The sequence below is a fragment of the Pseudonaja textilis genome, chromosome 5, assembly GCF_049901715.1.
Source record: "Pseudonaja textilis isolate UNSWEBS1 chromosome 5, rPseTex1.2, whole genome shotgun sequence".
Classification (NCBI taxonomy): Eukaryota; Metazoa; Chordata; class Lepidosauria; order Squamata; family Elapidae; genus Pseudonaja; species Pseudonaja textilis.
This window is the reverse complement of record NC_141994.1, coordinates 58,264,028-58,291,575: the sequence shown is the minus strand read 5'-3', so window position 1 is coordinate 58,291,575 and position 27,548 is coordinate 58,264,028. Positions and strand designations below refer to the sequence as shown.

The 27,548-nt window shown below is 39.6% G+C and overlaps 1 protein-coding gene across 1 annotated transcript in view; it reads right to left on the bottom strand.

Annotated features, from left to right (window-relative positions):
• The window catches only part of PKP2 (plakophilin 2), a 64,844-nt gene that overhangs the window by 12,816 nt on the left and 24,480 nt on the right, over positions 1 to 27,548 (bottom strand). Inside the window, exons 5-6 of the mRNA XM_026722301.2 lie at positions 20,854 to 21,061; positions 15,276 to 15,453 (exon numbers count right to left, since the gene is read on the bottom strand). Of these exons, the coding sequence (XP_026578086.1) occupies positions 15,276 to 15,453; positions 20,854 to 21,061 (386 nt within the window). The remainder of the gene's footprint in view (positions 1 to 15,275; positions 15,454 to 20,853; positions 21,062 to 27,548) is intronic.

Genomic DNA, 27,548 nt, shown 5'->3' with positions numbered 1-27,548 from the left:
ATTTTCAGAAATTTGACCCACATAAATAACAGTGAGCAGGCTGGGGATCATACTCTTTGTTAAATGTGTGTGCATTGTTTGTTTGTTTTAAAATTTGTTTTTGTATAGAGTTTTCTCTGTATTTTTTAAAAAATTGCAATAAAATTATATTACTATTGAATCACTTTGATGTTTTCTTCCTTCTATATCCCTTTTCTCTTCTGAATTGATTTGACAGTGAGTCTCTGGGCAGGGAGGGACTCCTCCTTTGACTGACCACATTCCCTTATAAATCCCCTCTATGATTAGTTTTTCATTTCTCCCCCCAAAATCCAGAGGCCTGTCTGTCTGGCTATCTAGAGCAAGAGAGAACATGCATGCAGGGACAGGAGAACAGAACAGAATAGAACAGAAATAGTACAGAACAGAATAGCAGAGTTGGAAGGGATCTTGGAGGTCTTCTAGTCCAACCCCTTGCTCAGGCAGGAAACAGTATACCATTTCAAACAAATGGTTACCCAACATCTTTTTAAAAACTTTCAATATTGGAACATTCACAACTTCTGGAGGCAAGTTGTTCCACTGATTAATTCTTCTAACTGTCAGGAAATTTCTCCTTAGTTCTAAGTTGCTTCTCTCCTTGATTAGTTTCCATCCATTGCTTCTTGTCCTGCCCTCAGGTGCTTTGGAGAAGTTAAGAATCATTTACTGCTACTCAATTTTTCCCTTTCAAGTGTTCCCATTAACTATGCAAATGAAAGGAACATGCATTAGCTGAAATAAAGTTCTTGTTCTTCTATTTTTTTTTAACAAGAAGCTTCAAAACATTTGTTGCATGGCCGTGCTTGCTATTCGGGATTCCAGCCATTCTGCTGTACTTCATTCCTCTTTGCCAATATTACACTGGTAGTCCTCATGCTGCGATCATTCAAAGTTACGAAGAATCCCCTCAACAGCTACTTACAACCTGGTTTTGAAGTTTTGATGTTGGCCTCCCCCATTTGACCGCATTTAGAGCGCTCAGGAAATGCCCCTCAATGCCCCATAGTCACATGACTATGATTTACGACACTTCCCCCCCCAGAAACTGGTTGTTTACTTTCAGTTCCTGGGGAAAAAAAGCTCTATAGCATGATGGCTAACTTTTTCGGCACCAAGTGCCCAAAGCGCACGCATGCATGCGTTGAATGTCCACACGCAAAACCCCAAAATACAATGCATGCGTGTCCCTCCCCCTAAGGTGCCCCCAACGTATGTGCATGTATCCCCCCGCACATGTACCCCACTCCCGCGCATGCATGGCAGAGACCCAAAGACCAGCTGGCCGGTGGGAGGCACATGTGCATGCGTGGTGGAGCTGAGCTGGGGTGACTGCTTGCGTGCTCACAGAGAGGGCTCTGAGATAGATTCGCCATCACGGCTCTATAGTAACAATAATTTGCTTAACAACCATGGTGTTTGCTCAATAGCCACAATATTTGCTTTATAACCACCGTAAAAAAAGGTTGTACAGTCAGATCTAGTCATGTGATAATCTACTTTTTGACCATCATTCCTTCGACCATAAATGGGCAGCCTCAGTTCTTCAGTTATGGTCATAAGTTGAGGACTACCTGTATTCACCCCCATTTCTCATTCATTTACTGGTGAGAACAGTTTTCCCTAGACTATTTTCAGGGAAGGGGACTGGGAATAGTTCCCTTCAAAGATTTTTGATTCTTCAAATGGTGGGAGTTCCCCAACGTTTCCAAAGATTTTTTTCCCTCCTCCACAACTGGGAATTTCCTGTTGCACAATCAAAGCAGGACTCTGTCCTTGAACAGTGGAAAGAGCAAGAGATATTATCAAAATTCTATCCTTCTGTGTGAAAACGCACTCACAGTTTAAATTTAAAAGAAGCAAAAGAAATCAAGCAACAAGTAAGCATTCAAGCAGCAACAGGTTAACATCTTAAACTCAAAACCCTACAGGACAAACCACCTTCCTCCCTGTATATTGAAAAAAACAGGCATGATGATCCCAGAAAGTCCTTTTAATCTATTGCTTTTTGCAGTACAAAGGATCGCTTTTTAGTTGGGATTATTGGAGGCAGGGAAGAATGTATAACAGAACCTCAATAAAAACAGCTCCTGGTTTTGGGTTTCTCCTGTCTGCTCCAAAGCTGTTTCCTCTTGCTCAGCTAGCTCCCAGCTCTTGATTAATGTGGGGAAAAAACGTGATTATGCTTTTTCACAAAGCTATGGCTACACTTAAAAGTGCACGTTCACTCTTTTGTCAGTTTGCAAACACTGTTGACAGTGGCATGTTTGCAACAGCTTTTCTTGTGCATATAGAAATAGTGGTGTGGTGAGAGGTGAATAAAACAAAAGAGATAAGGGTGGAATGCTGAAATCTATTGCTTGGATTGGAACACACTGAATGCATTTCAAAACTAACCTCACAGCTGCAGCCCTAGCAAAAGGAAATTATTTGATGTTAAGGATAAACAAAACAGGATTGTTGCTTTATGGTCTTAGCAGCCATGGAAGACTGTCAAGAAGAGGTGCAAAGCTAAGTCACAAATGTCATTTTTCAAGGTTTTTTTAAGACGTTAAATATGTGTTCCGTCCCCCAAAAAAATGCTTTATCCCTTGAATGGATGCCCGAAATGAGGGCAAACACTTAATATTACCTTTTATTTTTATCTCACCTAAAATGCAAGCTTTTTTTAAAAAAGATGTGAATGACATATTTCATAAACAGAACAATAAACTATAATTTTGAGTATAGTCTGATCTGAAGGAATCACTCCGCTGAGATGGACATCTATAAAAATAGAAAGAAAGAAAAAGAAAGAGAAAGAAAGAAAGAAAGAAAGAAAGAAAGAAAGAAAGAAAGAAAGAAAGAAAGAAAGAAAAGTGGAGGGAGAGAAGGAAGGAAAAGAAGCAAGTAAGTAAGTTTTGGTAGGCCTGAAAGCTAAGCTGGGATAGCATTCTTAGCAGAGGTAGTCCGACTTACAACCATTTTTTAGTGATCATTCGAAGTTCCAGTGACATTGAAAAAAGTGACTTATATCCGGTTTTCACACTTATGTCCATTTCAGCATCCCCATGGTCATGTGATCAAAAATTAGTGCTTGACAACTGGCATGTATTTATGACAGTTGCACAGAGATCATTATTAGATCACCATTTGTAATCTTCCCAGCTAGCTTCCAACAAGCAAAGTCAATGGGGGAATCCAGATTAGCTGACTGCATGATTCACTTAACAACTGTGGCAATAATGGGACAAACCTCAGTTAACAACTGCCTTGCATAGCAATGGAAATTTTGGACTCAGTTGTGATTGTAAGTCTCGGAATATGAGATTGGGGATATTAGATTGAGAAAATATCCTATTAGAATGCAGTGACAAATCACGTATGAGTTACTTTACCGATGGTCGAGTCCTTGGAAAATATGTATAGGGGATATAAAAATAATGCTTAACCTCTTGCACTAATTCTCACAAAATACCCTTACGTTGATTCCACCCATTGCAGATTATTTTAAAATATGAAAGAATGGAAAAACATTGGAATGAAGGATACAGCAAATGTTAAGAACAGTAGAGCATTCCAACCATCAACATACAATGACCAGAAATGACCAAAGCTTGTAACCTAGGGTTTCTGAGAGTCATGAAGTACAATTCTGTTCTTCTTCATTCCAAATGCTAACAGTATCTCATTCCTCCTAGAATGAGAACTTCTTTCTTTCTTGTCCTGATTTTTCTTGATTTGACAAATACAAGAATTCTCAACCATTTTGAGCCAGTAGGCACAGATTGAATTTTGAGAACAGATCAAAGAATTCTCTCAAAAGGGCCTTTGCTTGTGTTCTCAGCTGTGATTTTTTTTTTTTGCCCTGTCATCTGTTTTTCCCCTGTAGTCTCTTTCTATTAAGCTTCTTTAATTAAGCCTCTGCCTTCTGCTCCCATTTTTCTTTCTTTTGGTAAAATAAGAGAAACACCAGGTCCCTTGGTAAATAAATAAAACAATAATCAAACACATCAATAGTAAGTAGTAGTAGATAATCAGATAATCAGAGTTGGAAGAGACCTTGTAGGTCATCTAGTGCAACCCACCGCCTAAGCGGGAGACCCTATACCATTTCTGACAAATAGCAGTTCAATCTTTTCTTGAAAGTCTAGTACATGTAGAAAAGATTACACCGATTTTCCAAAAGGTGCTTTTTCAAGAGGCAACTGGACTTTCTAGTTTTTCTTTGAAGACGTTTTGTTTCTCATCCAAGAAGCTTCTCAGAGCTGAGGAAGCTTCTTGGATGAGAAAAGCAAACCGTCTTCAAAGAAAAACCAGAAAATCCAGTTGCCTCTTGAAAAAGAACTTTTTGGACAACCATGACTTGGATGACTGAGAATGTCCATAGACATTACAGATTTGTTTACCATGGAATGCCAGAATAAAAAACAAATAGCTGCGTATGTAAAGTAACATAGTACAATCATTTTACTTTGCAGACTTATAATTTGCCAAGATTTAATAACCTGTAGTAGTAAGTCTTTACCTCTGATGGTAAAATAGAGAACTAGATCTTATCCAGTGTCTTCAAACCCCAGAGACCAGACTTAAATTGACTGAACCAGAGTTGCTGTTGCAATAAAAAGGTTTGGTTCTATTTTCTTCACTCACAGTAACAAGAAACAAATTATGAAAATACCCAAGTACAGTATGAAGAAAGATACAAAACCCTGGCCAAAAAAGATGCCTCAGTCTAATAGTAATCCATTGCTCTACACAGTGTTAGTCATCCAAAGATAGGTGACTTGCTCAGATTTTTTGAGCAAGTCAACTTTAATGAGAACGCATCATTTATGAATAATACCCTATTGGTTAACTTCTGTGATGTCACTGGTATCTTTTTCACTATTTCCATAGTGGCTGTTGCTTTATTTTTTTAAGTGAAGGGTGCCTGAGCGTTGCACTAGAATGCTTAATCTACTAATATGTATATCTAAGATTAGAATGCTTGACTTATTTCTAAGATGAAGAATCAGCCATGAATGTTTGCAAAAACTTACAGTTGTGACCCAACTGAGCAGCTGGAAGATGGCATGTGATTTCTAATATGTTCTGCTACTAAGAGAACTGTTGGGCTGCAGAACCAAGAGGCAACTTCTGCGCATCAGACAAAGAGCAGGATTTGTATCCAGCTGCTTGTTTGATAGCTATAGTCAAGAAAAACAACAGCCAATAAAGAACAAAAAGGAAAAAGAAACAGATTCTGGTAAATGAATGAATTCATGTTACATTCAAAATCAGAGCCTTCAGTGTTCACAACACAATAGGAGGTCCTGTCCACTGGGCAGTAATAAACACAAATGCCATACAAAGATTCATCATCTACGATGTGTAATTGGTACTGAAATATTTCAGGGAGATGTGTTTTATTATTACTCTCAAGAGATGAAACCAATGGAAGATTAATATTCTGTAGTCTCAGTGGCCTAATTAGGCTACAACTAACAGCCTAATGATTGCTTGTTCACATTATTATTGCCTGAAATAATATAGAAGATTGTAAATTGTATGTTGAATAATGGGCTGAATATAGTGAGGAAGGAAGTTAATGTCTGGAGACCAAGGGTTGCACTTAAATTTGAGTGGTATGTCAGATACTACATTTATAAGGCAGTAGGCAATTAAATTACTTTTCACTTCCATGTATTTAATTATTTTGAGCTTCCATCCTATTACCGTGTTTCTCATATAAGGCCGGGTCTTATTTTTTTTTTTGAGCCCCCCCAAAATGGCTAGGCCGTCTTTTCGGGGGGTGACTTGATTTCCCCTCCTTGCATCTTTGGGCGGGCAGGCGGTGATGGCTTGGATGTTGACCTCGGCATTGGTGGGGCACTTCGTATTGGGGTCAACACAGGCAGCACCATATCCGGGTGTGCAACAAAAGTACTTCCTAATGGCAATTCCCTCCACCATTCCCCCCCATTTCGCATGTTTTAATATAGGCCTTCATTTTGGGGGAGGGGCTTAATTTCATTTCATGCCTATGAAACATGCTGGGACTTCCTATTGGGGGAGGCCATATTGTTGGAGAAACAGGGTATTACTGGGTAGCAATGTTTTTTATCCTATACTGTGTTACAGGGTTTCAAGGTTTGGGGATGCTATGATCTAGGTCAGTGATGGCTAACCTTTTTGTCGTAACATGCCAAAAGTGCGCGCATGCAAATGCGAGAGCGCACACACATGTCTGCACTATAATGCAACACATGCACGACCCCTGCGCTCCCCTGCCGCCCTGCGTATGTATGCGGGACTCCCCTGCACTCCCTGGGCCTCCATGCATGTGTATGGAACCCTCTGCCTCCTGCACACGCATCTCCCGCATGCGCTCTGCTCCCCCCGCATGCGTGGCAGATACCTGAATATCAGCTGGCTGGCGGGAGGCGCATGCGCATGCACAGTCAAACTGAGCTGGGGCGACGGCTCATGTGCCCTCAGAGATGGCTCTGCATGCCACTTCCGGCACGCATGCCATAGGTTCGCCATGACGGATCTAGGTGTAGGACATTATATCTGAGCTACAAAAATCTTAGATGGAAGCAAAGCATTCGAGTTTCCTGAATCTCACTGGCTTCATCTACTGTAATGGTCCTATGGATTTTTGCTGCCCAGATATGAAAATCCTACTACATGCAGCCCTGACAGCTCGGATTGTGCATCAGAGAAATAAGTTAAGTTGAGACCTGGGGTAATCACAATTTAATTTAGGTAAACAAAAGAAGGATGGAAATAGAGCCGCTTTTTTTTGGTACAGAGGGTTTTTCCCAAGATCAGACCTGTAATCTCCCCATAAAAGGTTCTAAAAGCAGAGGTAGAACATTTGTTATAGACAACCACAATAATCAGAGTGACCCAGAGGTGGAATTTTTTTACCACTGGTTCTGTGGGCGTGGCTTGGTGGGTGCACTTTGCGTGTATGCAGAGGGTTTGCTACTGACCTTTTTCTGCAATCCTGCACTCTCCCAGTGTGGTAAACACTGACACGCAGCAATCCGCTGTGCCACGTGACGCAACTGAGCTTCAAAACCAGGAAATAAGGGTCAGTATACAGCTGGGGAGGGCGGGCCCAGCAGCTGATTGTCAGTTCGCTCACAGATGATGCTCAGAGCTACCAGTTCAGCCGAACTGGGCCGAACCGGTAGAATACCACTCCTGGAATGACCACTCCTGAGTAGAAGAATAGTCTGGTCAAGACTTTCTATCTCAGATGCCCACTTGAGGGGATGGAAAATCCCCATGACCAGAATGTCTAGAAAGGGCAGAAAGTGGAGGTGGAGCAATAAAAAAAGGTGTTGATCTTCTGCATGAAAAAGTAATCTCATTTTATGTTTCGTCCCTCTAATTACTAATACAATATCCCACTTCAAGTTATTTTCCTACATCTGATAAGAAAGCCTGAAACCCACCTGAAGCAATGTTGAAAGTCTTTTACTGCTATGGAATGGACATTTAGATGAATAAGATAGAAGTCCTGAATGGCAATTAAAAACTAGCTGCAAGGAACAAACTCAATAAACACTTTATCAAGAGATGACATACAGATATTACTTTCTTTACAGACAAGAGAGTAAATAAGGCCTATCTAAATTGGTGAGGGGTCCACGGAAAGCAAAAAGCAAAAAACTCCTTAATCACTGAATAGTCACTATCTCTTAATTCAATATATGTAATAATTAAGAATACATTCAGAACCCTCGTTCTGACCTTTACTCAGAAACCAAGACATTTGCCTAGGAATTATGGAGATTAAATCCAGAAAACTAAGGAAACTTATTGTAAAGATTTGAAAACCACTGTAAAGAGTTCCTTGGATAAAGTAAGCCTATGTATCCCGATTTTAGGATTAAAGACTGCTAATTTATATAAATACAGACATTTATATTCAAATTTATATTTTATATATAAATTTATATTTACATTAATATTTTATATATAAATTTATATTTTAAGTCAGACATGACTCACAGGAAAAAAACTTTATCTTTAATTTATATTACATTAAATTAAATAGAAATAAAAAGTATATAATTCCAAAACTTTATTTCTGTTGCAGACAGAAGAATGTTAATATGATAACAGTCTACAAAGTGGTTCTTAACTTTTTCTTCACCATGGATCCCCTTTAAATACCTTTTGTGGCCATGGATCATAGCCACGGATTCCCAAGAATTAACTCAATATTTAAATTGTAACATTTTCTTGAGCCTTTCTGGACTCCCTGTGATAACATCATGGTCCCTCAGGGTCCATGGATCACAGGTCAAGAACCACTGATCTATAGAAATGATAACAGTCTAGAGCAGGGGTATCAAACTCGATTTCATTGAGGGCCGCATTAGGGTTGTGTTTGACCTTGGGGGTGGGTGGATGTGGCCAGGGTAGGTGTCACTCGTGTCGGGGGTGTTTGTGGTGGCCCAAGTGCTCTGCCAGCAAAAATGGAGCTCAGGAGGCTGCGACAGCCTCCTGCAACTCTCTGCCAATGAAAACAGAACTTGTGGCCCTCCTGAGCAGAGAGTTGCAGGTCATTTTGCTGGCAGCTGCCGTCACAGCCACCTGAGCTCCATTTTCTCTGGTAAAGGCATCGCAGACTGGTTCTTTCCAGAGCGGCCCCGTGGGCCAGATCTAAGCCAGATCTCGTGGGCCGAATCCAGCCCCCTGGTCTAGAGAAACCTGCTCCAGCTACATCAGAAATTGAAATGTTAAGAACACGTTTTAGCTATAGCTAAAAGGAAAAAAATACGGTGACAATATGTTTTCAGGAGACTTGTCAAGAAAAAAAGGACATGCTTGTGCTGAACAAACAAGTGAAATTGGCGTTATTATTTAAAGAGATCATCTAAAGCTTAGGTAAAGGTTAGGCATAATGAATGGGATATGCTTCTATCTATCTATGCTAGCTTCCAAGGAGCTCTTCTACAATCTCAAACAAAAGGTCACCCTCTAGCAGTGATAACCTTTTAACTACAGGTGCTAAACCTGGGACCTCTGACATGCAAATGAAGTACTACCAACAAGGCTAAATTTGGGCTGAAGAAACTACTTCCATCAGGAAATTCCAAAGAAAGTTTTCATGGTTCCTTTGTTTATTATCCCTTTAAGGCAGTGAAAAAGGGGAGCGAGGAAGTGTAGAGGGTTGGTCTTGTCTTAAGCAGATCAAGGCAACTGCCTCAGGTAAAGAGGTTAGGTTAATTGAAAGGTTTTGGCCTGTATCTCCTTAGCTTTCTAGTTGTCCTCAGATGCTGTGAAGGAAGTTCTCCTTGTATCAGCACCGAAAAGTTTCAATTGCAGGTCTACTGAATTTTTCTGTGTGATCTCTCTCTCTCTCTCTCCCCCACCCTCTCTCTCTCTCTCCCCCACCCGCTCCTCCCCTCCAACTCCATACACACAACCATACACACATTAGGAGGATTCCTCTTGTTCTTTATCTCAGGCAATTTCACCTCACCTACCATACCTAACACAGTGTGGGCAAGCCCCCTCTTTTTTTTAATCAACCATAGATCATTGTAGCAAACCAGACATATTAAAGTGACAGATGGAAATCACAGGAACTACATTAATTAAATTTAAATCCGATTTCAATTAGATTAGCTTTTGCCACAACACCATTCATCCATCAAAGATGAAGTTCATTAATTACTCCCCGAATATACCATACTCCTACTTCTAAGATTTTGCTGTTTCGGGGGGAAAAATATCCTTTTTTCCCCGCTCTCAATCTTGTCAACTTTAAGATGTGTGGACTTCAGTTCCCAGAATTCTCCAGCCAGCATTAAATCCATGCATCTTAAAGTTAACAAGATATTAGTTGAAGCACTGCTCCAACCAATGCTTCCTTCTGTCACCATATCCTTTGAAGTAATATTTGAGTGTCTTCTTTCCACTGGCATATTTCATAGAAGAAAGGTGACACATTATTTATTATAGCTAACCTGAGATTTGGAGCAATGTCAAAATTTTATTTAAAGAGTGAAAGAGATCTTGTGTAACTCTTGTTCACATTGTATAAAATCAATCACAATAATTTGTGAAGTATTTATTTATTGGAATTTTATCCCATTTGTATTATTTTATAAATGTTCTGACCTAGGCTTCACCAAATCATGAAACAGACTCCTTGTCCTGACAAAACCCCTTTTTATTTGGCTAATGTGAATTCCTATCATTCACATCCAGCAAAGTCCTGGCAAACAGTCTTTCAAGGGTGAATTGCAGCCACAGACCTTATCAGGCTTAGAGAGCTGCCAGCCTGATAGTTTCCAAGCGCAACGGCTGTACAAGGAAATACTTGGCAAGGAGTCTCTGAGAGTCACAAATCTTCACACTAATTAAACAAACTAATTGTCTCCTGCCAACACCGCTCCCCTTTCACTCCTATTTATTCCTTATGGGAGGGGCCATTCACCATCCATCTGTGCCTTTATTCCTGAGTCGATCCTTGTCCCTTCTCCTGGTAGCTCTGTGCATGCACACATCGGGAACAGTCTCCAGCTGTTCTTCTGCCCCACTGTCCTATCTCTGCCTCCGACGCAGAGCACTCATCAGAGCCTTCCCCAGACTCCAGGACTGGCCCATGTTCCTCCCCAACCTCCTTACTGTCTGAGTCTGATGCCAAACTACTATCCAAGCCTGACGCCAGGCCGAGTCTGACGCCAAGCCACAACAATAAATAATTCAAGGTGGCAAATATACCTAATATTCCTTCTTCCTTCTATTTTCCCCATAACAACAACCCTATGAGGTAATTTGGGCCGAGAGGGAGTCCCGGCTCCAAAGTCACCCAGCTGGCTTTTTTCCTAAGGTAGAACTAGAACTCATAGCTTCCTGATTTCTAGCCTGGTGCCTTAACCACCAGACCAATTTGTGAAGTATGGTATCATTTAGCATATTGTGTCAAATTCAGCTGTGGTTTATTCAATAAATAATATTGGTATGATGTTCTTTCTAAACAGAGGAAAGAATGTATAAAAATCTTATCAACTTCTCTTACCATATTCCATAAAAAAATTTGTACTTCATTATACTTCACAATGAGACAAGTCTTTTGTTAGGGTTTCTCTCAGTTCTAATACTCCTGCAATTGCTATGACTTGGCTGAAAGTATCAGATGCATATTATGGATAAATAATGGCGCCAAAACTTTCTTTCTATATTACAGGCTGCAAGCTGCATTCCTTGAAGTGCCCAAGCCATTAGCATTGTAAGCATTACAAAAGAAGAAAACAAATTAGGTTGTGTAAGCTGGCAGAAGTACAAGAATTCTGGCAAATTATTTTCCCAACTGTCTTGTTAGTGGCTTCACTTTACAATAACTTGCTCTTTTGCTCTATCCAGAAAAAAAAAATCCTGTGAAGACAACAACACAACAACATCACACAAATTGATGTATGGAATGATCCAATGACCAAGCAGTATTGTACATATTTGCCTCATTACTCTAAGTACCGTTTCTGATTTTGAAGTTACACAAAGAGAACCTTGTAATGCCACAAGAAATGTTTGCTAGTTAAAATAACAAGAACATAAGCAGTGCTCCTATAGGATGGACCCCTGGCTCATCTAGTCAAGGAGTCTGTTCTTGCAGAGGCCAATTGATTGCATGAGGAAGCCCATAATCTCCCAGCAGATGGCCTTCAGACGAAGTCACTCTGCCATCAAGGCTAACAGCTGTTTATCCAATCACAGGCTTCTTAGCCACACCTTCCCCTGGTCTCTCTTAAACAGACAAAAAGCAGGAAGGAAAAACAAAACAAAACACAGAATAACAGAATTGGAAGAGACCCTCAGAGTCTTCTAGTCCAACCCCCTGATCAAGAAGGAGACTGTATACCAGGGGTCCCCAAACTTGGCAGCTGTAAGATTTGTGAACTTCAACTCCTAAAAACCTCCACTGATGGACATTTTTTTTTTCCAAAAGGCAACTGGACTTTGTTTTTCCTTGAAGACATCTAGCCTCTCATCCAAGAAGCTTCCTCAGTTCTGACTGAAGTCAGTCTGTAGTCAGAATTGAGAAGCTTCTCTGATGAGAAGCCAAATGTCTACAAGGAAAAACAAAGTCCCAATTGCCTTTTGAAAATGGGACACATGATCCTTGGTGCTCTCTGAGCTTGGTTGTTTTCTTGCAGATGTTTCATTACCCAAACCAGGTAACATCATCAGTGCTAGCAATTAAGCTCGGAGAGCACCAAGGACCCCTCATTTCAATCCTGAGCTAAAAATACACATTTTAGACATTTCTAAATATATTTGGCAATGGGAAGGACAACCCAACATATACTTCACTTCTGTTCCATTCATTTAAGGCACTTCCAGGTTGAAAGGATTAGCCAGTGACATCACCATTGCTCCGTGGACACCCATGGGAGCTCCTTTCATGTCCCTGTAAAGGAGTGAATGATGGGAGCTCAACCTTCCTTCAGCAGCACTTAGTCTCAAACAAGGGCTTGCTAACCTCCAACCCAGCGTCCTAATCACATGAGACACCATGCTCCTTATATACTTCATTGCACTTCTGTTATACTTCAGGATTTAGAATAGCTTTCCTTAGCATATTGCAGTGTGGATGTTGGCTGAAGTATTCTGGGAATTGAAGTCCATAGTTCTTCAGGTTGCCAGGGTTGAGAAAAGTGGCCCACTGTTTTCAAGATAAGTTTAGTTTCTGGAACTCTCAACTTACAGTTCACAAAGCTGTGCAGAAAGCTGGTTCATAGTATGGATTCTACAGTGATTTATGCAATTTGGCAAGGCAGTATCATTTAAATTAATTTTATTTCTGAAATGAATTGTTCTGAGCTATTGTGATCACTTTATATATTATTCCTACCAGTATTAATTTTGTCAACTATTTATGGAAAGTGGAGATTTACTTGCCAGACACTGTAAGATCAAATATTTTATGATACAAAACCAAAAGAATAACCATTTAAAGCACATGTCATTTGTTTCATCCTTTGTTCATCCTTTGTTATGCATCCTTTGTTTTATGGGTTAGAGTTGCAGGTGTGATTATATACCACAAAGCAATTAAGCAAATCAACACCTCTTATAGATCAAAAACTTTTCAGGGACCAAACTTCACTGCACACTTTCACATAAGTGTTTAGGTAAAATTTTAAAAGATTCAGATTTTAAAATTATCCAAAATCTTATCCAAAATATTAAATTATTTTAAAATTATCCAAAATCTGACATCTCAGATTTTTGCCTTGTTGAAAAGAAATACAAATTTAATGCCTACCATCCCTGTCCTATTGTTTCTTTTATTTTTATTTTTCTTATATGTATCCGTGTATTCATAACTATGTTTTTACTTATACCTATTATCTTGTAAGCAATTGACACAAATAAATAAATAAATAAAAAACAAACAAATGCCATGATCCCAATGCCTGATGTTAAGATCCTCAGTTTTGCTATCTTTTGATCTGCTGTAAATTTTCTATTGGTACAATGAGGAAAAAAAGTACCTGAAACAAAAGAGAAATTTGTAACAGTACCTCTTGGATTGTAGAAAATAAAGTCCTTGAATGATCTTTGGAATCTGACAAGGCTATACTTTAAACACCAAGGAATGTATGACAAGTATTTCTCTGTTCTTGCAAAGCTCAGCTGTATCAAGGTTACTATTTAATTCTGTCAGGCCCCAAGAACAAAGAACAGGTGGAATTAGGTCTGAGTACTAATTATTGTTTTTCTTGTATTGTTGTTTTATAGACAGGATTTTGCCAGACTATTTGCACAACTACAGATATATGCTAGGGTGGATCTGCTTTAACCCTCTTCCTCTTGACCAAACATTCCAAACTCCATTCTCTTTGCTCTCTGGAATGCAGCCCCTCCTTGCTGGGAAACCAGACCACATTCCCACCACATACTCCCAGTAATTAAGATAGGTGGTCGTAACTATTATACCATCATAAACAAAGCTCCCTTATTTTATCTAAGTTCATCAAAGTAATCTTCCTGGGGCTTCTGCTGTGAGTCATTAGAGACATCTTCCATGAATGAGTAGAATAGATCAAAAAATCAGGGAGTAACTCTGTCCTTCAAAGCTCTCTGAAGAAGGAGAGAATGGGAGATGGCCCACAAGCAGAGATAGTATTCAGCAGGTTCTGACCAGTTCTGGAGAACTGGTAGCAGAAATTTTGAGTAGTTCGGAGAACTGGCAAATACCACCTCTGACTGGACATGCCCCCATCTATTCTCTGCCTCCTGAGTCCCAGCTGATCAGCTAGGTCTTCTTTTGTTGCCCTGCACAGGAGAATGGAGCTGGAAAGCAGGTTAGTGGGGTGGGAATGGAGATTTTACAGTATCCTTCCCCTGCCATGCCCACCAAGCCACGCCCACAGAACCGGTAGTAAAAAAAAATTGAATCCCACCACTGGCCACAAGTGCTCTGACTGTCAGCTTCTTTCAAGGAGACTGTAAAACATTAGTCTCCAATGAGTCTGTGTATCAGGAACTGAGATATATATTTTTGTTCTCAGTGATGGCACAGATTTTAATAAGAACACTAAGCCAGCCTAACTCACTTTCTAATCACATTTGGAAATGTTCAATGTAACCATTTTATGGATATTAGAATAATTGGATCTAGGCTGTGCCTCCTCCCCCTATCCCCAGTCCGTAGAAAAATTGTCTTCCACGAAACCAGTCCCTGGTGCCGCTGGTCTAAAGGATTTGTTGAGATGCCCATCTTTTCAAGAACTGCATAGTCCATGGAATGTGTGATGACCCTTCTTAATGACAGCTGCTATACTCTGGCGAGGGGGACGACTCTTCCTTCAGAATATGTTCAGCCTTTCTTATATTTTGCAAACAGGTAAAATATATTATTCTAACATGATTTTGGTCCTAGTTGACTCAGTGTCTTTCATAAGAATGTCTATGATTTAATTTGTTAATCTTTTGTTGTTCACTGCCCAGAGTTCACTAGAACTGGGAGTCTTCAAATATTGAAAAACCAAGAACTATGTGTGAAATCACTTCTGAGTAGTTCCTCTATTGATGTACACCTACGGACAGAATCTTGGCAAACTAAAGCAATTATCTGCAATAACTATAGTATGTGAATTTCTAGGGAGTGTCTGACCTTGCCCTCTTTCTGCCCACCAGACATTCCAAACTGTAGTGTCTTTTTGTCCTCTTGGAAAGACCCCCTCCCTCCTATAACTCCAGACTACATTCCACCACATCCTTGTAACTGGATTATAACGCATGCACTGTACACAACTCACCTTAGGCATCCTGTAGCATTGTAGAAGATATCAGGGTCAGGAATGATGCTTGATTTTGGATAATCTCTATCTGGCCATCCAGTGTAAGGAATGAGGACAGTTTTTGTCAATGGCTCCAGGGTTTCCCGGATCAATACATTTTTCAGCTGGTCATTGGAAGAGAGATTCCACAACAAACCTGCAAAGGCAGTTTAAAAGAACAGGATGATAAAGTGGCTCTTCAGAGGGTTTTGTCAGATAGATAATGAATAGATTAATGGATCACAGACTTATTTCATTCCAGCGTTTCATGTTTCCTTAATTATAAAGTGCAAAAATATATTAGATATAATAAAGAATTCTCATGGCACATGTTTTGCCAATACTTGGATGGTAAATCTAAAGTTAATATATGTAGTTTTCTCCATCAAAACTTCACCACTTGAACTTCTACTTTTCATCTTATTATCTATGGAACACGTGGGATGCCTACTTTGCCCACACAAACTTCATAGTACACCCAAGTCTTTTAAATGGTGAGCTCTCTGGCTCATTGTTACAGCAGAAACAGACTATCGTCCAGCTGTTCCTGAATTAAAATGTCTACCTTCCCTCACCATTGGCCATGCTGTTTGGGTCTACTAAGAGTTGGAGTTCACTAACCTCTGGAATGCCAAAATTTCTTTCCTTGGAACAGAGAATTCACATTTTATTTATTTCACTGAGACCTAAACAGAATCAGTGTTATGTTTAAAGATTAGGCTTATATTTCTGAATAAGTTCAAATAACAGAGTGGTGTTTTTTTTTCTTAGTAAAACTTCTGGGCTAGTTTTAGTTGCACAGGAGTCCAGCCAGATTACCAATTCCTAAAATTTTGTCAAAATATAGCCCAAGCATAAGGCAGGATAGGAACATTAGTTGTGAACATTAGTGTAACTTTCAAATTTAAGACTCCTATACAGATAGGAGTAGGCTCAGAACTTTTCAGCTGTAGCCATCAAGGTAAGTCCTCATCTCATGATGTCCTGTATTCTACAGGACTGAATGGTGGCTATTAATTTAGGGGATGCGGAACAAATTACAACACAGAGGGGGGGAAAAACAGCTGTAGCAGAGGATTTTTCTCTATTTTTGTCAGCTTCTTATCAGGAATTCTTTCAATAGGAGCAGTATCTACTCAATAGGCATCCTCTATAAGTTGTAGAAACTAATGGGCTTGTAGATATGAGGCACTTCCTTCTGGAGTTCTTCTTGAAATAATAACTCTTTGGGGGGTGTTTGCAATAATTAATCTACCAGTTATAGCCCTAAACTTTTGCTAGCACTATGATAAAAGTAAACTGACATTTGGGGCTATGAAGAATTTATTAACAGTGTGGTCATCTTTGTCCTTCAAGTTTAAAAGGTACTAAAAAAACCTAGTTTGGTGATTTAATAATTCAGATTAAAAGTGTGTCCAGAGAAGGTAAATCTGAATCTAATTTGGAATTTGATGAATGTGTAAAAGTTGACAGTAAGAGTTTAAAAGTATCATTTTCCCCAGTTTTTTTAAAAAGAGGTTTTGTAAGTATCATCTGACAGTATATCACATGCACACTGGATCTGTTCTACAAAGAGAACAATTGTTCAGCTCACTGGTCTGAATCCCAGATCGCATCTTTTAAATCTTAGTTCAGTGCAGATGGCATTTAAATCTCCTTTCTTTTCATTCTTGGCTCCTGAATAATCATCCTTTTGAAAATTGCCAATATAGTAGTTGTATTGTCATATTAGGAAGGCAGGGGATAAGCAATATGTAGGATTTGGGCACTATTGCTATATTTATTCTCCTGTGGAAGAGAAACTTTTTTTCTGAAATGAAGAGATAAAAAAGAGCCAATCTGGCAATACTTTAGAAAAAATGAAATTATCAAATCTTAATATGCACCGAACTTAGAAATAGTTGTGCTGGGCTTGTACATATTTCCGTAATCGAATCTTAGTGCAAGAGAGGTGTGGCTGCTTTTCATATTTATGTTTTCCTCATGACAGGCTTGCCTGCCTGCCTGCCTGTCCTATAATCCTTCCTGCGGAAGGAATGTTCTTTCATTTCTTAGATGTATGTTCTATGAGACAAGAGCAAGTGCAGGTTAGATGTTCCCCAAAGGCTTTTTGGCTCACCTTCAAAAGCTACTTTTGGCTGCCTGAGCTTTGCTGCTCTCTGTCTCGCTACCACCTTTACACCATAATATAAAGAGAATGTGGGTTTCTATCAAATATGGCAATTATTCTTTCAGAGTTCTCTTTCGGGAGACTTTCAACCTCTGTCATAAAACATGAGCAGTTGACAGAACAGCAAATGCAGCCAGTTCTTACAAAACTATGTGAGTTTAGGAAAGATGCTTAAACAATCCCATAAATTAAAAAAGTAAAGGAATCCCTCTGGATTTTATTCCATTAGTCATTGCCGACTTATAGATGGGGGATAATCATCTCCATTTCAAGGCCATTGAGCCAGCACTGTCTGAAGACATTTCTGTGGTCATGTGGCCATTATTTAAAGATCCACAGAAAAGCAAGTTTTCTTTATTTTGGATTTGAAAGTACAAGTAGAACTTGACTTCAACAGTTCATTTAGTGGCTATTTGAAGTTACAATGGCACTGAAAAAAGTGACTTATGACCAGTGGTGGTATTTGACCGGTGCGGCCTGGTTCTCGCCAGCCGGTAGGAGCGATGAGTGGCAGAGACCGAACCGGTTCTGCTGTTGGAACCACCCTCCCGCCCAGGCTCCCATACTCTGTTATCTGCTGAATTTAAAGTGCAGCTGCTTTGCACGGCACAGAATAGTGCCACGCGCAGCTGCTGAAGCGACCGGAATCATGCAGGCTTGCAGGAGGCGAGTTAGAATACCTCTGTGCCTGTGCAAATGACTCTGTGCCAAACACTCTGTGTGTGTTTGGTGTGCGTGTGATTCAAAGTATGTGCACGCACGCAAAGCACGCCCACCAAGTCACGCCCACCGAACCAGTGGCAACAATATTTGAATCCCACCACTGCTTATGACCATATTTCACACTTACGACTGTTGAGGCAGTCCCATGGTCATGGGATCAAAATTCAGATGTTTTGCTACTGGCTCGTATTTATGACGGTTGCAATGTCCCAGGTGTCATGTGATTCCCTTTTGCAACCCTCTGACAAGCAAAGTCAAGGGGGAATCCAGCTTCACTCAACAACCATGTTGCTAACTTAACAGCTTCAGTGATTCACTTAGTAACCATGGCAAGGAAAGTTGTAATATGGGGCAAAACTCACTTAATAAATGTTTCACTCAGCAACAGAAAGTTTGGGTTCAATTGTGGTCATAAGTCGAGGACTACCTGCATTTATCCCAGATTAAATATGGTGGGATAAATAACAATGACACTTTCCGAATCGTGTGTCATCAAATGCTAAAATCTATACTTTTTAAAGTTTGCAGTGCATTGTAGTTCATAGATGTACAGTGTGCAACAATGCAAGTCAGGAAACAAAAATACACACCACAAAATGCACAGATTAGGTGGAAAGGCAAAGAAATGTGCACAGGCTTCCATCTAAGCTGGAGACTGGATTCCAAGGATCATAAAACAAAAGCTTTCTTAGATGTCTAACTGACCATAATGAGAAATATTATGGTGGATTATAGGACTCAGCAATGATTGTACAAGTTCTTCCTCATGTTCTTACATAACAATGTCAAGATACAATTCCCCACTGTAAATGATTAAGAAACATTGGATAAGAGAAACAATCCACAGTTTAGAGGAGGAAATTTCACCAGAAAAACTGGGGCTGTTTAGATAACCGGGAATAAGCAACCATTGTATTTCGAGCACTTTTATTGTGCAAGATTTTAATTCTATTTCTAAACCTCTTAAAATGCGGAGTCTCAGATAACAAGAGACTTCTTCCCACCTCCTAACGATAAGATTTTAGGGTGACTTAAAAACATCTCTAATGTTTGAGAATGCAAAAAGAGCAAACTCTCCACGGGATTTATATCGTGCTCTGCCAAGTCTCCAAACGTTCCTGAACAGTGACATAAGGGCTAGATAATCTATAGAGGTGTTAATCAAATGGTAATTCTATCAACAACCTTTCTACAACTTTCCGCCCACCCCATCAGCATCACAGGCTGCAGTTGTGATTAAACCGAAGAGAGGTTGTCATCATTCCAGAGAGTGGGATGAAGTTTGAACCCAGCAGTTTCCCTCTGCTTGTTATCGCTGCATTGCAAAGCCATGACGTTACACTGTCATAAGACCCCTTTTCATTGTCCGTGCTTGATGGCTAAGGCATGTAAGGGCATTGTTCTTCGAGCCTTTACTGGGTTTAGCTTCAAAAGAAGCAATGCCATTTCAGGGAAGACCGCTGTTAGCCTGCCAATAACAAGACCTTTCTGTTTTCACAGTAGTTCTTCTCTTGGGCTGTTTTGTTTCCCCTGAGAAAAACGCATACCAAAGGTGGATGGGCTTGAAATCAGCAGTGTGTGGAGCCAGAACCAAAAGTGATAGCCTAAATTTTTCTCTGACATCATCTTCTTTCTTCCAATCAATTCCACCCAGTTCAGAAGATTGCCCAAAGGAAGCATGTTATTATTTCCAGAATCAGTGGAGGGATTCAAATTTTTTTTTTACTATTGGTTCTGTGGGCATGGCTTGGTGGACATGGCTTGGTGGGCATGGCAGGGGAAGGATACTGTAAAATCTCCATTCCCTCCCCACTCCTGGGGGAAGGTTACTGTAAAATCCTCATTCCCTCCCCACCTCACTAACCTGCTTTCCAGCTCCGTTCTCCTGTGCAGGGCAACAAAACAAGCCAATCAGCTGGGACTCAGGAGACAGAGAATAGATGGAAGTGGGGACCAATCAAAGGTGGTATTTGCCAGTTCTCCAAACTACTCAAGATTTCCGCTACCGGTTCTCCAGAACTGGTTAGAACCTGCTGAATACACACCTCTGTTCCTGGAACTCCAGGAATTACTAAATAGGATGGCTTAAGACCATGGGAACAACAGCCCCTGAACATCTGGAAAGAGCTAGAAGGCAAGCTAGAATAGGCTTGATAGGAGGAACTGATACAGCTCTTCAGTCTTCCATTATCATAGCAGCCTAAATAGGATCTCGTGCTTTTTTGATCTAGAACAATGAACAGTAAGAGAGACATTCGCCCTGGAAGTGTCAATTCTGTTCATTTAATGAACTGACCCTAAGCATGCATTTTGGTATTGTATTCCATTGATTTAATAAAGTGGCTTACTTACAAATAACCATAGCAGAATAAAAGTTACAGAATAAAATACACAAGATATATGTGCATTAGATGATTTTCAGATGAGTTTTTGAAAAGCTAAAATCCATTGTATGGTTATGTAGGTAGGGTATTTTTTAAAATAATAAACTACTTAAAAATACAAACAAGATGGATAAGTCATGATATAAAGAATTGTTCTCCCAAGCCTTACAAGATACTGGAGAACTACCCATACTAAACCCAGCACAACATGTGTGCGTAATAAACCAGGATATCAGCTTTAGAATCTGTATGCACTATGAAACCATTTCTCATTAGTTACCTGTAATTTGCTTTTTAGTCTCCACATCTCTGGTTTGTTGCAGTAATCTCAGCAGGATTAAAATGCCTTTCTGCTCGGACACTTCCAATTTGTTGTCGTTGTTTTCATATACCAGGTTCCTTAAAGCTCCACATGCTGCCCTCTGTACTTCCTCATTCTGCACACTCAGCAGCTCTAAAAGTTTGGGAATACCACCTAGGGAATATACCTGTGAAGAGAAGATAATTTATTTTTGTACAGGTAAGTTTTTATCTCAAAAGGATTATTGGATTGTTGGGTGAAATCAGTTTCTCAAGTTACTGGTTACTTTACGGGCCAGATGTTTCCTTAAAAACAAACTTACTGCCTGAGTGACAAAACTCATTCAAGGAAAAAAACATCTGAAATGTTCTAACAAAATGATTAATATCCCTTATTCATTAACCATACTTGCAGGAGTGTCTGGGCACCATAATCTAAATGTTTACAGGTAGTCCTTGCTTAATAACCTTAATTGGGACTGGCAACTCCACCACGAAGCAAAGTGGTTGCTAAATGGGAAATTACATGACCCGAATGTGCTTTCTGGCTGGAAGGTGATAAGATACTGTATTCAGTTTCACACCTTTGGCTTTTCTTTGCCTCTTAACTACTCTCCCCTCTTTGCAATGTGGTTCAGTGCTGCTTACTTCTCTTTGTACATACAGTCACAAAAGCAACACAATCACACCTGGGGCTGGTAGCTCCAGGCCTGTTGTGCAAACAGCTTACAGTGTTCTCTTAAAATTTCTTCCTCTCCAATCTGTCTGCTCTATGATAGAGTGAGGTGATAAAGGTTGGGCACAGGACAACATATACTGACTGTAATGATGGTTAATTTTTTCAGCACGTTCATAACTTTGTGGTTGGTAAGCAAGGACTACCTGTATCAGGTATCAGTTTGCCTATCTCTGAGATAGCACATCAATTTCCTGTGTCGGATGAGGAGAGCACATCTTTCTCTTTCTGTCCTGGCTACTTTTTCCAGAGACACGATTGAGAGCGTTTTAACAAACTGCATCACTGTTTGGTTTAGTGGCTGCAGTGCCTCACATAGAAAGCCCATACAGAGAGTGGTAAGGACAGATGAGAAGATTATAGGAAGCTCACTTCCCATTATTCAAGATACTGTTTATAAGCGCTATGTGGTTAGAACGTGAAGCATTGTTAGAGACCCCACACACCCACTTCATGGTCTGTTTCTGCTGCTCCCCTCTGGGAGGAGATTTCGAATATTTGTAGCAGGATTACCAGATTCTGTTACAGCTTTGTTCCCAATTCTATCCATCTGGTAAACTCACAAGATTTGTTTTTCTCACCATGTATATGTATACATCAGAACTAGACTGTGTTGTTTCTCTGTGTCATATGTGTGGGTATATATGCAATTTTGTATTTATTCATTTACTTATTTTTTCATGTTTATGTAGTGTATATTGGAGGTGGTGACCCTTTGAGAGCTGTATGCAATGGAATTTCATTTTTAATGTATGCCAATTAGTGTACATTCAAAGTGACAATAAAGTAAATATTCTATATTATTCTATTCTATTCAGTATGATACTCCTCCTTCCATTCTGTAAGTCTCTTGCTCTTGTAAGTTTCCACTAATATTGCTTCTTATAATTCCATGACACCCTCTAGCTTGTGCAAGATCATAAGGCAACCCCTTGGCTTCCATGAAAGATTATTAATGTATATTCAAAGACAAGAATATGTTTAATAGTTTGGATCAGAGTTACCCAGTTTAACAAAATAAAGGTGACATTAGTTCATAAAGTGAATATTTAAATCACAGACTATCCCACAACAATAGTGCCTCACTCTTCATATATGAAATCTACTGTAGGTGCAATACTATTTTAAGAAAACACCAGGGTGGGGTGCTTTCTCAATATTAATTTAATATTCATATATTACATCAATAACTTATGAAATTCACCGCACAAAACAAGTTGATGATTATTAGCTGCCAAACTCCTCTTGGCTTGACTTCCTAAAAATCAGCAAGATATCACTAAGCAAATGAACTCTACTGAATGCTGTACAGATAATCCTCAACTTATGACCACAGTTGAGCCCAACATTTCTGTTCCTAAGTGAGACATTTGTTAAGTGAGCTTTGCTTTCTTGCCACATTTACTAAGGGAATCACTGCAGTTATTTATTTAGTAACAGGATTGTTAAGTGAATCTTGCTTCTCCATTAACTTTGCTTGTCAAAAGCAACCAAAGGGGAATCACATGACCCTGAGACCCTACAACTGTCATAATTATGAGCCAGTCATCACCTGAAATTTGATCACACGACCAGGGGAATGCCTCAACAGTCGTAAAGTGTGAAAAACAGTCATAAGTCACTTTTTTCAGTGCCATTGTAACTTCAGTAACTTAAGCAAACTGTTGTAAGTCAAAAACTACCTGTAGTTCTTTCAAGCAGTTGATTGCTCTCTGATACTGAGCTGCAGTCTGCATCTTAAATGCCTATCAGTCAATGGTGGGATTAAAATTTTTTTACTACCGGTTCTGTAGGTGTTGCTTGGTGGACGTGGCAGGGGAAGGATACTGCAAAATCCCCATTCCCTCTCCATTCCTTGGGAAAGGTTACTGCAAAATCCCATTCCCTGCCTACCCCAGTAACCTGATTTCCAGTTCTGTTCTCCTGTGCAGGGCAACAAAAAAAGACCCAACCAATCAACTGGGACTCAGGAGGCAGAGAAAAGATGGGGGGCAGGGCTAGTCAGAGGTGATATTTACCGGTTCTCCGAACTACTCAAAATTTCCACTATTGGTTCTCCAGAACTGGTCAGAACCTGCTGAATACCACTTCTGGTTCGAGTTTAAATTCAGCACCTTTTCATTATAAGGTTTCCATGGCCTCAGCAGCAGCCTACCCGATGCTTCTCATATTCGGTACTATATAGCAGTTGGCTATTTTGATTTCAACATTTCTGTCCTGGAAAACTTTTGCTCCAAATATATCTCCTACACCTAACTTAGATGGTTTTAGAGACCATTAATTCAGTTTTCTCCAATTTGGCTTACTCAGCATATTGGACTCAATCCCACCAATGTGAGCTACCACAAACAACAATTGAAATCCATAGAGAACCAATAGGCCCAATTCAGCAAACTGCCAAGTTTCAATTTAATGGGCAGCCAATTAACACAAATCATTCAAATTCTTATTTTATGTAGTATTAATTATAAATCTCTATTCTGTTGATTAAAAGCCGCAGAAGAAAGCATATTTTAAAAAATAAAATAAAGACCAGAAAATAAAAGCAAAAGAGCCTCATGGAACATATACCCAGGAATAATTAACACATAGGAAGTTAACAACTGTCTGGCCATATCTTTTTGCTGGACCAAGATTGCTGAATACTGAATACTGTTGAAATATATCGGATGCTTTTCAGTTTTGAGTGAGGTATTATGGAAGTCTAATTTATCTGGAGGGCATAAACCAGAGGTCTCCAAACATAGCCCTTTTAAGAGTTTGGACTACAACTCCCAGAATTCTCCAGCCAACATGGCAGGCTGAAGAATTCTGGGAGTTAAAGTCCACAAGTCTTAAAGTTGCCAAGATTGGCGACCCTTGGCATAAAGTATGGAATCCTTGAATTTAAAAAAAAACATTGGCTGAGCCAGATCTTTGTTAAATTCATTAGAGTAAATGGTCCGCATAAATAGTTTTATGATTGTGACTATTCAGAGCAAAGGAGATAAAGAGGATGGAGAACAAATTTGTTTTGATAATTTGGGAAATGCTCAACACTTCACTATGATCAGTATTTTCTCCTTGTTTATCAGTTGTTGAGATATGAAGGTGGTTCGGGCTTTATTAGGGCAGGATATTGCTGCTAAATAATGTTAAGCCCTTGTACAGTTTTATAACACTCTTTTAAAGCTGTTGATGCGCCAAATATAGAACTAAAACAAGAGGTAGAGAATTGTGTGGGCTGAAAGTGCCTCAAAGATTTCCAGTCCAAAGCCCTGTGGGAAGGTGAGGACATTTTTTATTTATAAAGGAGTAGTAGAGGGAGCTAGATCTTGTCTCCTATTATGGCAGGAAACTGGTAAATGAAAACATGGTTCAGAGTCAAGAGCCCAGAGAACTCAATCTGATGTCCTTCAGACCTGTTAGAATCACAAGACACTAAGAAAACTTAGTTGGCGAATAGCCGGATGCTGGGAGTTATATTTTCTAAAAATTGGAGGACACCAGACTAGGAAAGATGACCTTGTTTCAAGAGATATCTACCATGTAGGATAAATATACAGATTGTTCTCTGGGAAATCATGTGGCAAAACAGATGGCCATGGGCACTTCATAGTTATTGTTCATAGTCACTAGAGTAAAATGTTGGTTTTGGGGGTAAGACTAAGTTTATTTTAGTTTTTATACCTTATTTCTCCCCTGCCCGCTCCCCGCCCCCAAATGAGTTTATGACACTTTAACATGAGACTTTCCTTCATGCTATTTTATTCCTACCACAACCATGGGTACTAAATTACAGTAAAGAGGCCGATAGGCCTTAAAATCACCTGGTGAGTTCTGTGGTTGAATGGATACTTGGATCTGAAACTCCCAATCCAAATTCAAATACATTGGCTCTTTCCTAAAAGTATATCTTTTTTAGTTTGAATGTATTAAGGAGGCCTGTTTTTATCAATGAATTAAGCTACCCAAAAGTTGATCTAAAAATGCATGTAAATACATTCATCTCCCTCTCCCTCCCTCCCTCCCTTCTTCCCTCTCTCTCTCTCAATATGTACATACATAAATATACATATACATATACATACATACATACAAACAAACACACACTGTATACAATATATATAGGAGATAGACCTTACAAATCTCCTTCAAGTTAGCCTTTTATAAATTCTTGGCAACAAGTAATTTACCAAATGCCTTCCTCCATAAAATATGTATCAGTCTATCTATCTATCTACAGATAGTCTTTGACTTACAACTATTTAACTACAGGTCAAATTTACAATGGCCTTGGAGAAATGTTACTTTTGACCTGTATTATCATTTACAACTCATTTACTCATTCCACCGCTGCTGTCACCACCCAAACACAATTTAGATAGTTAGAAATTTACAACAGGCTGCAATGTTTTTGCAGTCATATGATCATAATTTGCACCTTTTTCTGCCACTTTCCAGCAAAAAATTCCCATTGGGGAAGTTGGATTTCCTTAACAACTGCATGATTCACTTAGTAACTGCTGTAAACATGGTTGTAAAATTGGGTCTGACTTGATCTACCCTGCAACAACTTACGATGGAAATTTCTATACCACATGTGGTTGTAAACAGAGGATTACCTTTATCTCCAATCTAGCTTATTATTTGGATATTTTGTGGCAAGAGTTCCATCCCAATTATCAACTATATCCAACACTGTTTGATTTTCTGAAAACAGCCAAGTTTGGCTAAGTATCAATATGGACTTATTTCGGTTGACTGCCCTTGAAAATTAATTTTCTTGTTTGTTTCAAGTCTGCTCCTATCTTCCCTTCTACATGCATTCCTTTGAGAAAAACAGGGCTCATCTGGAGCTAAATGAGTTAATATTCACCAAGGATTTCATCCAGGATGTTTTCCCATTCCTTTCTGCCCATTATTTTCCTCTACCAATTCCATATACCGTATTTTCCAGACTATAGAGCGCATCGGAATATAAGCTGCATCCACTAAATTTTAAAAGAAAAAAATATTTTTACATATATTAGCTGCACCAAACTAAAAGCCGCAGATATATACATTGTGAAATGAGATATTTACACAGAAAGATTTTGTAAATGTTTATTTACATACTTAATTGTTTCCAAACGGTGCCTGTAACACGGCAGTAAAACGGCTGAACGAACAAAACAGAAAAGTCATTAATGTTTTTATTCATCCTCCTCCTGTGCACTGAAACCACTCAAGTCGTCTTCTTCAATGTTGGAGTTGAAGAGCCTCATAACATCTCTGTCACACACCTTTTCAGTCTCTCTGTCGGTGTCGCTCTCAATGTCACTTTCATCTCGAGGCACAGTTAACGATGAAGTTGTGCTGTTCTCTCCACGCAGCAGTCCAGCCTTTCGAAACCCCTTGGTGATCATGGATTCTTTCACACTGCTCCACACTGTTAGGATCTCCTGGCAGACCTCAGAAAAGAATGCTCTTCGCATGCGGCCAGTTTTTGTGAATGATTTCTCGCCGCTGGTCATCCAAGCTTCCCACACTCACCTCGGAGTGCCGCTTTAAATGCATGATTCACACTGATGTCAAGTGGCTGCAAAAACTTAGTTGTACTTCCAGGAATCACAGCTGGAATTGAGTTTGTTCTCTTGATGGCTGCTTTCACAGAATCTGTTATATGGGCCCTTATACTGTCCAAAACAAGCAATGATTTTTTCCGGTGAAAAAATCCTCCCGGGCGCTTACTGTAGCACTCCGTCAGCCATTCAGTCATTAGGCTTTCTATCATCCACCTTTTTTTGTTAACTTTAACGACTATGCCTTTCAGGAGTTTTTCTTTTGGCATAGTTCATCTGCTTAAAAATCACCATCGGTGGAAGCTTGTGTCCAGATGCAGTGCAGCTCAAAACACACATGAAATGTGTTCTCTCATGGCCAGTTGTTTTCACCATAATGGATGATGCTCCTGTCTT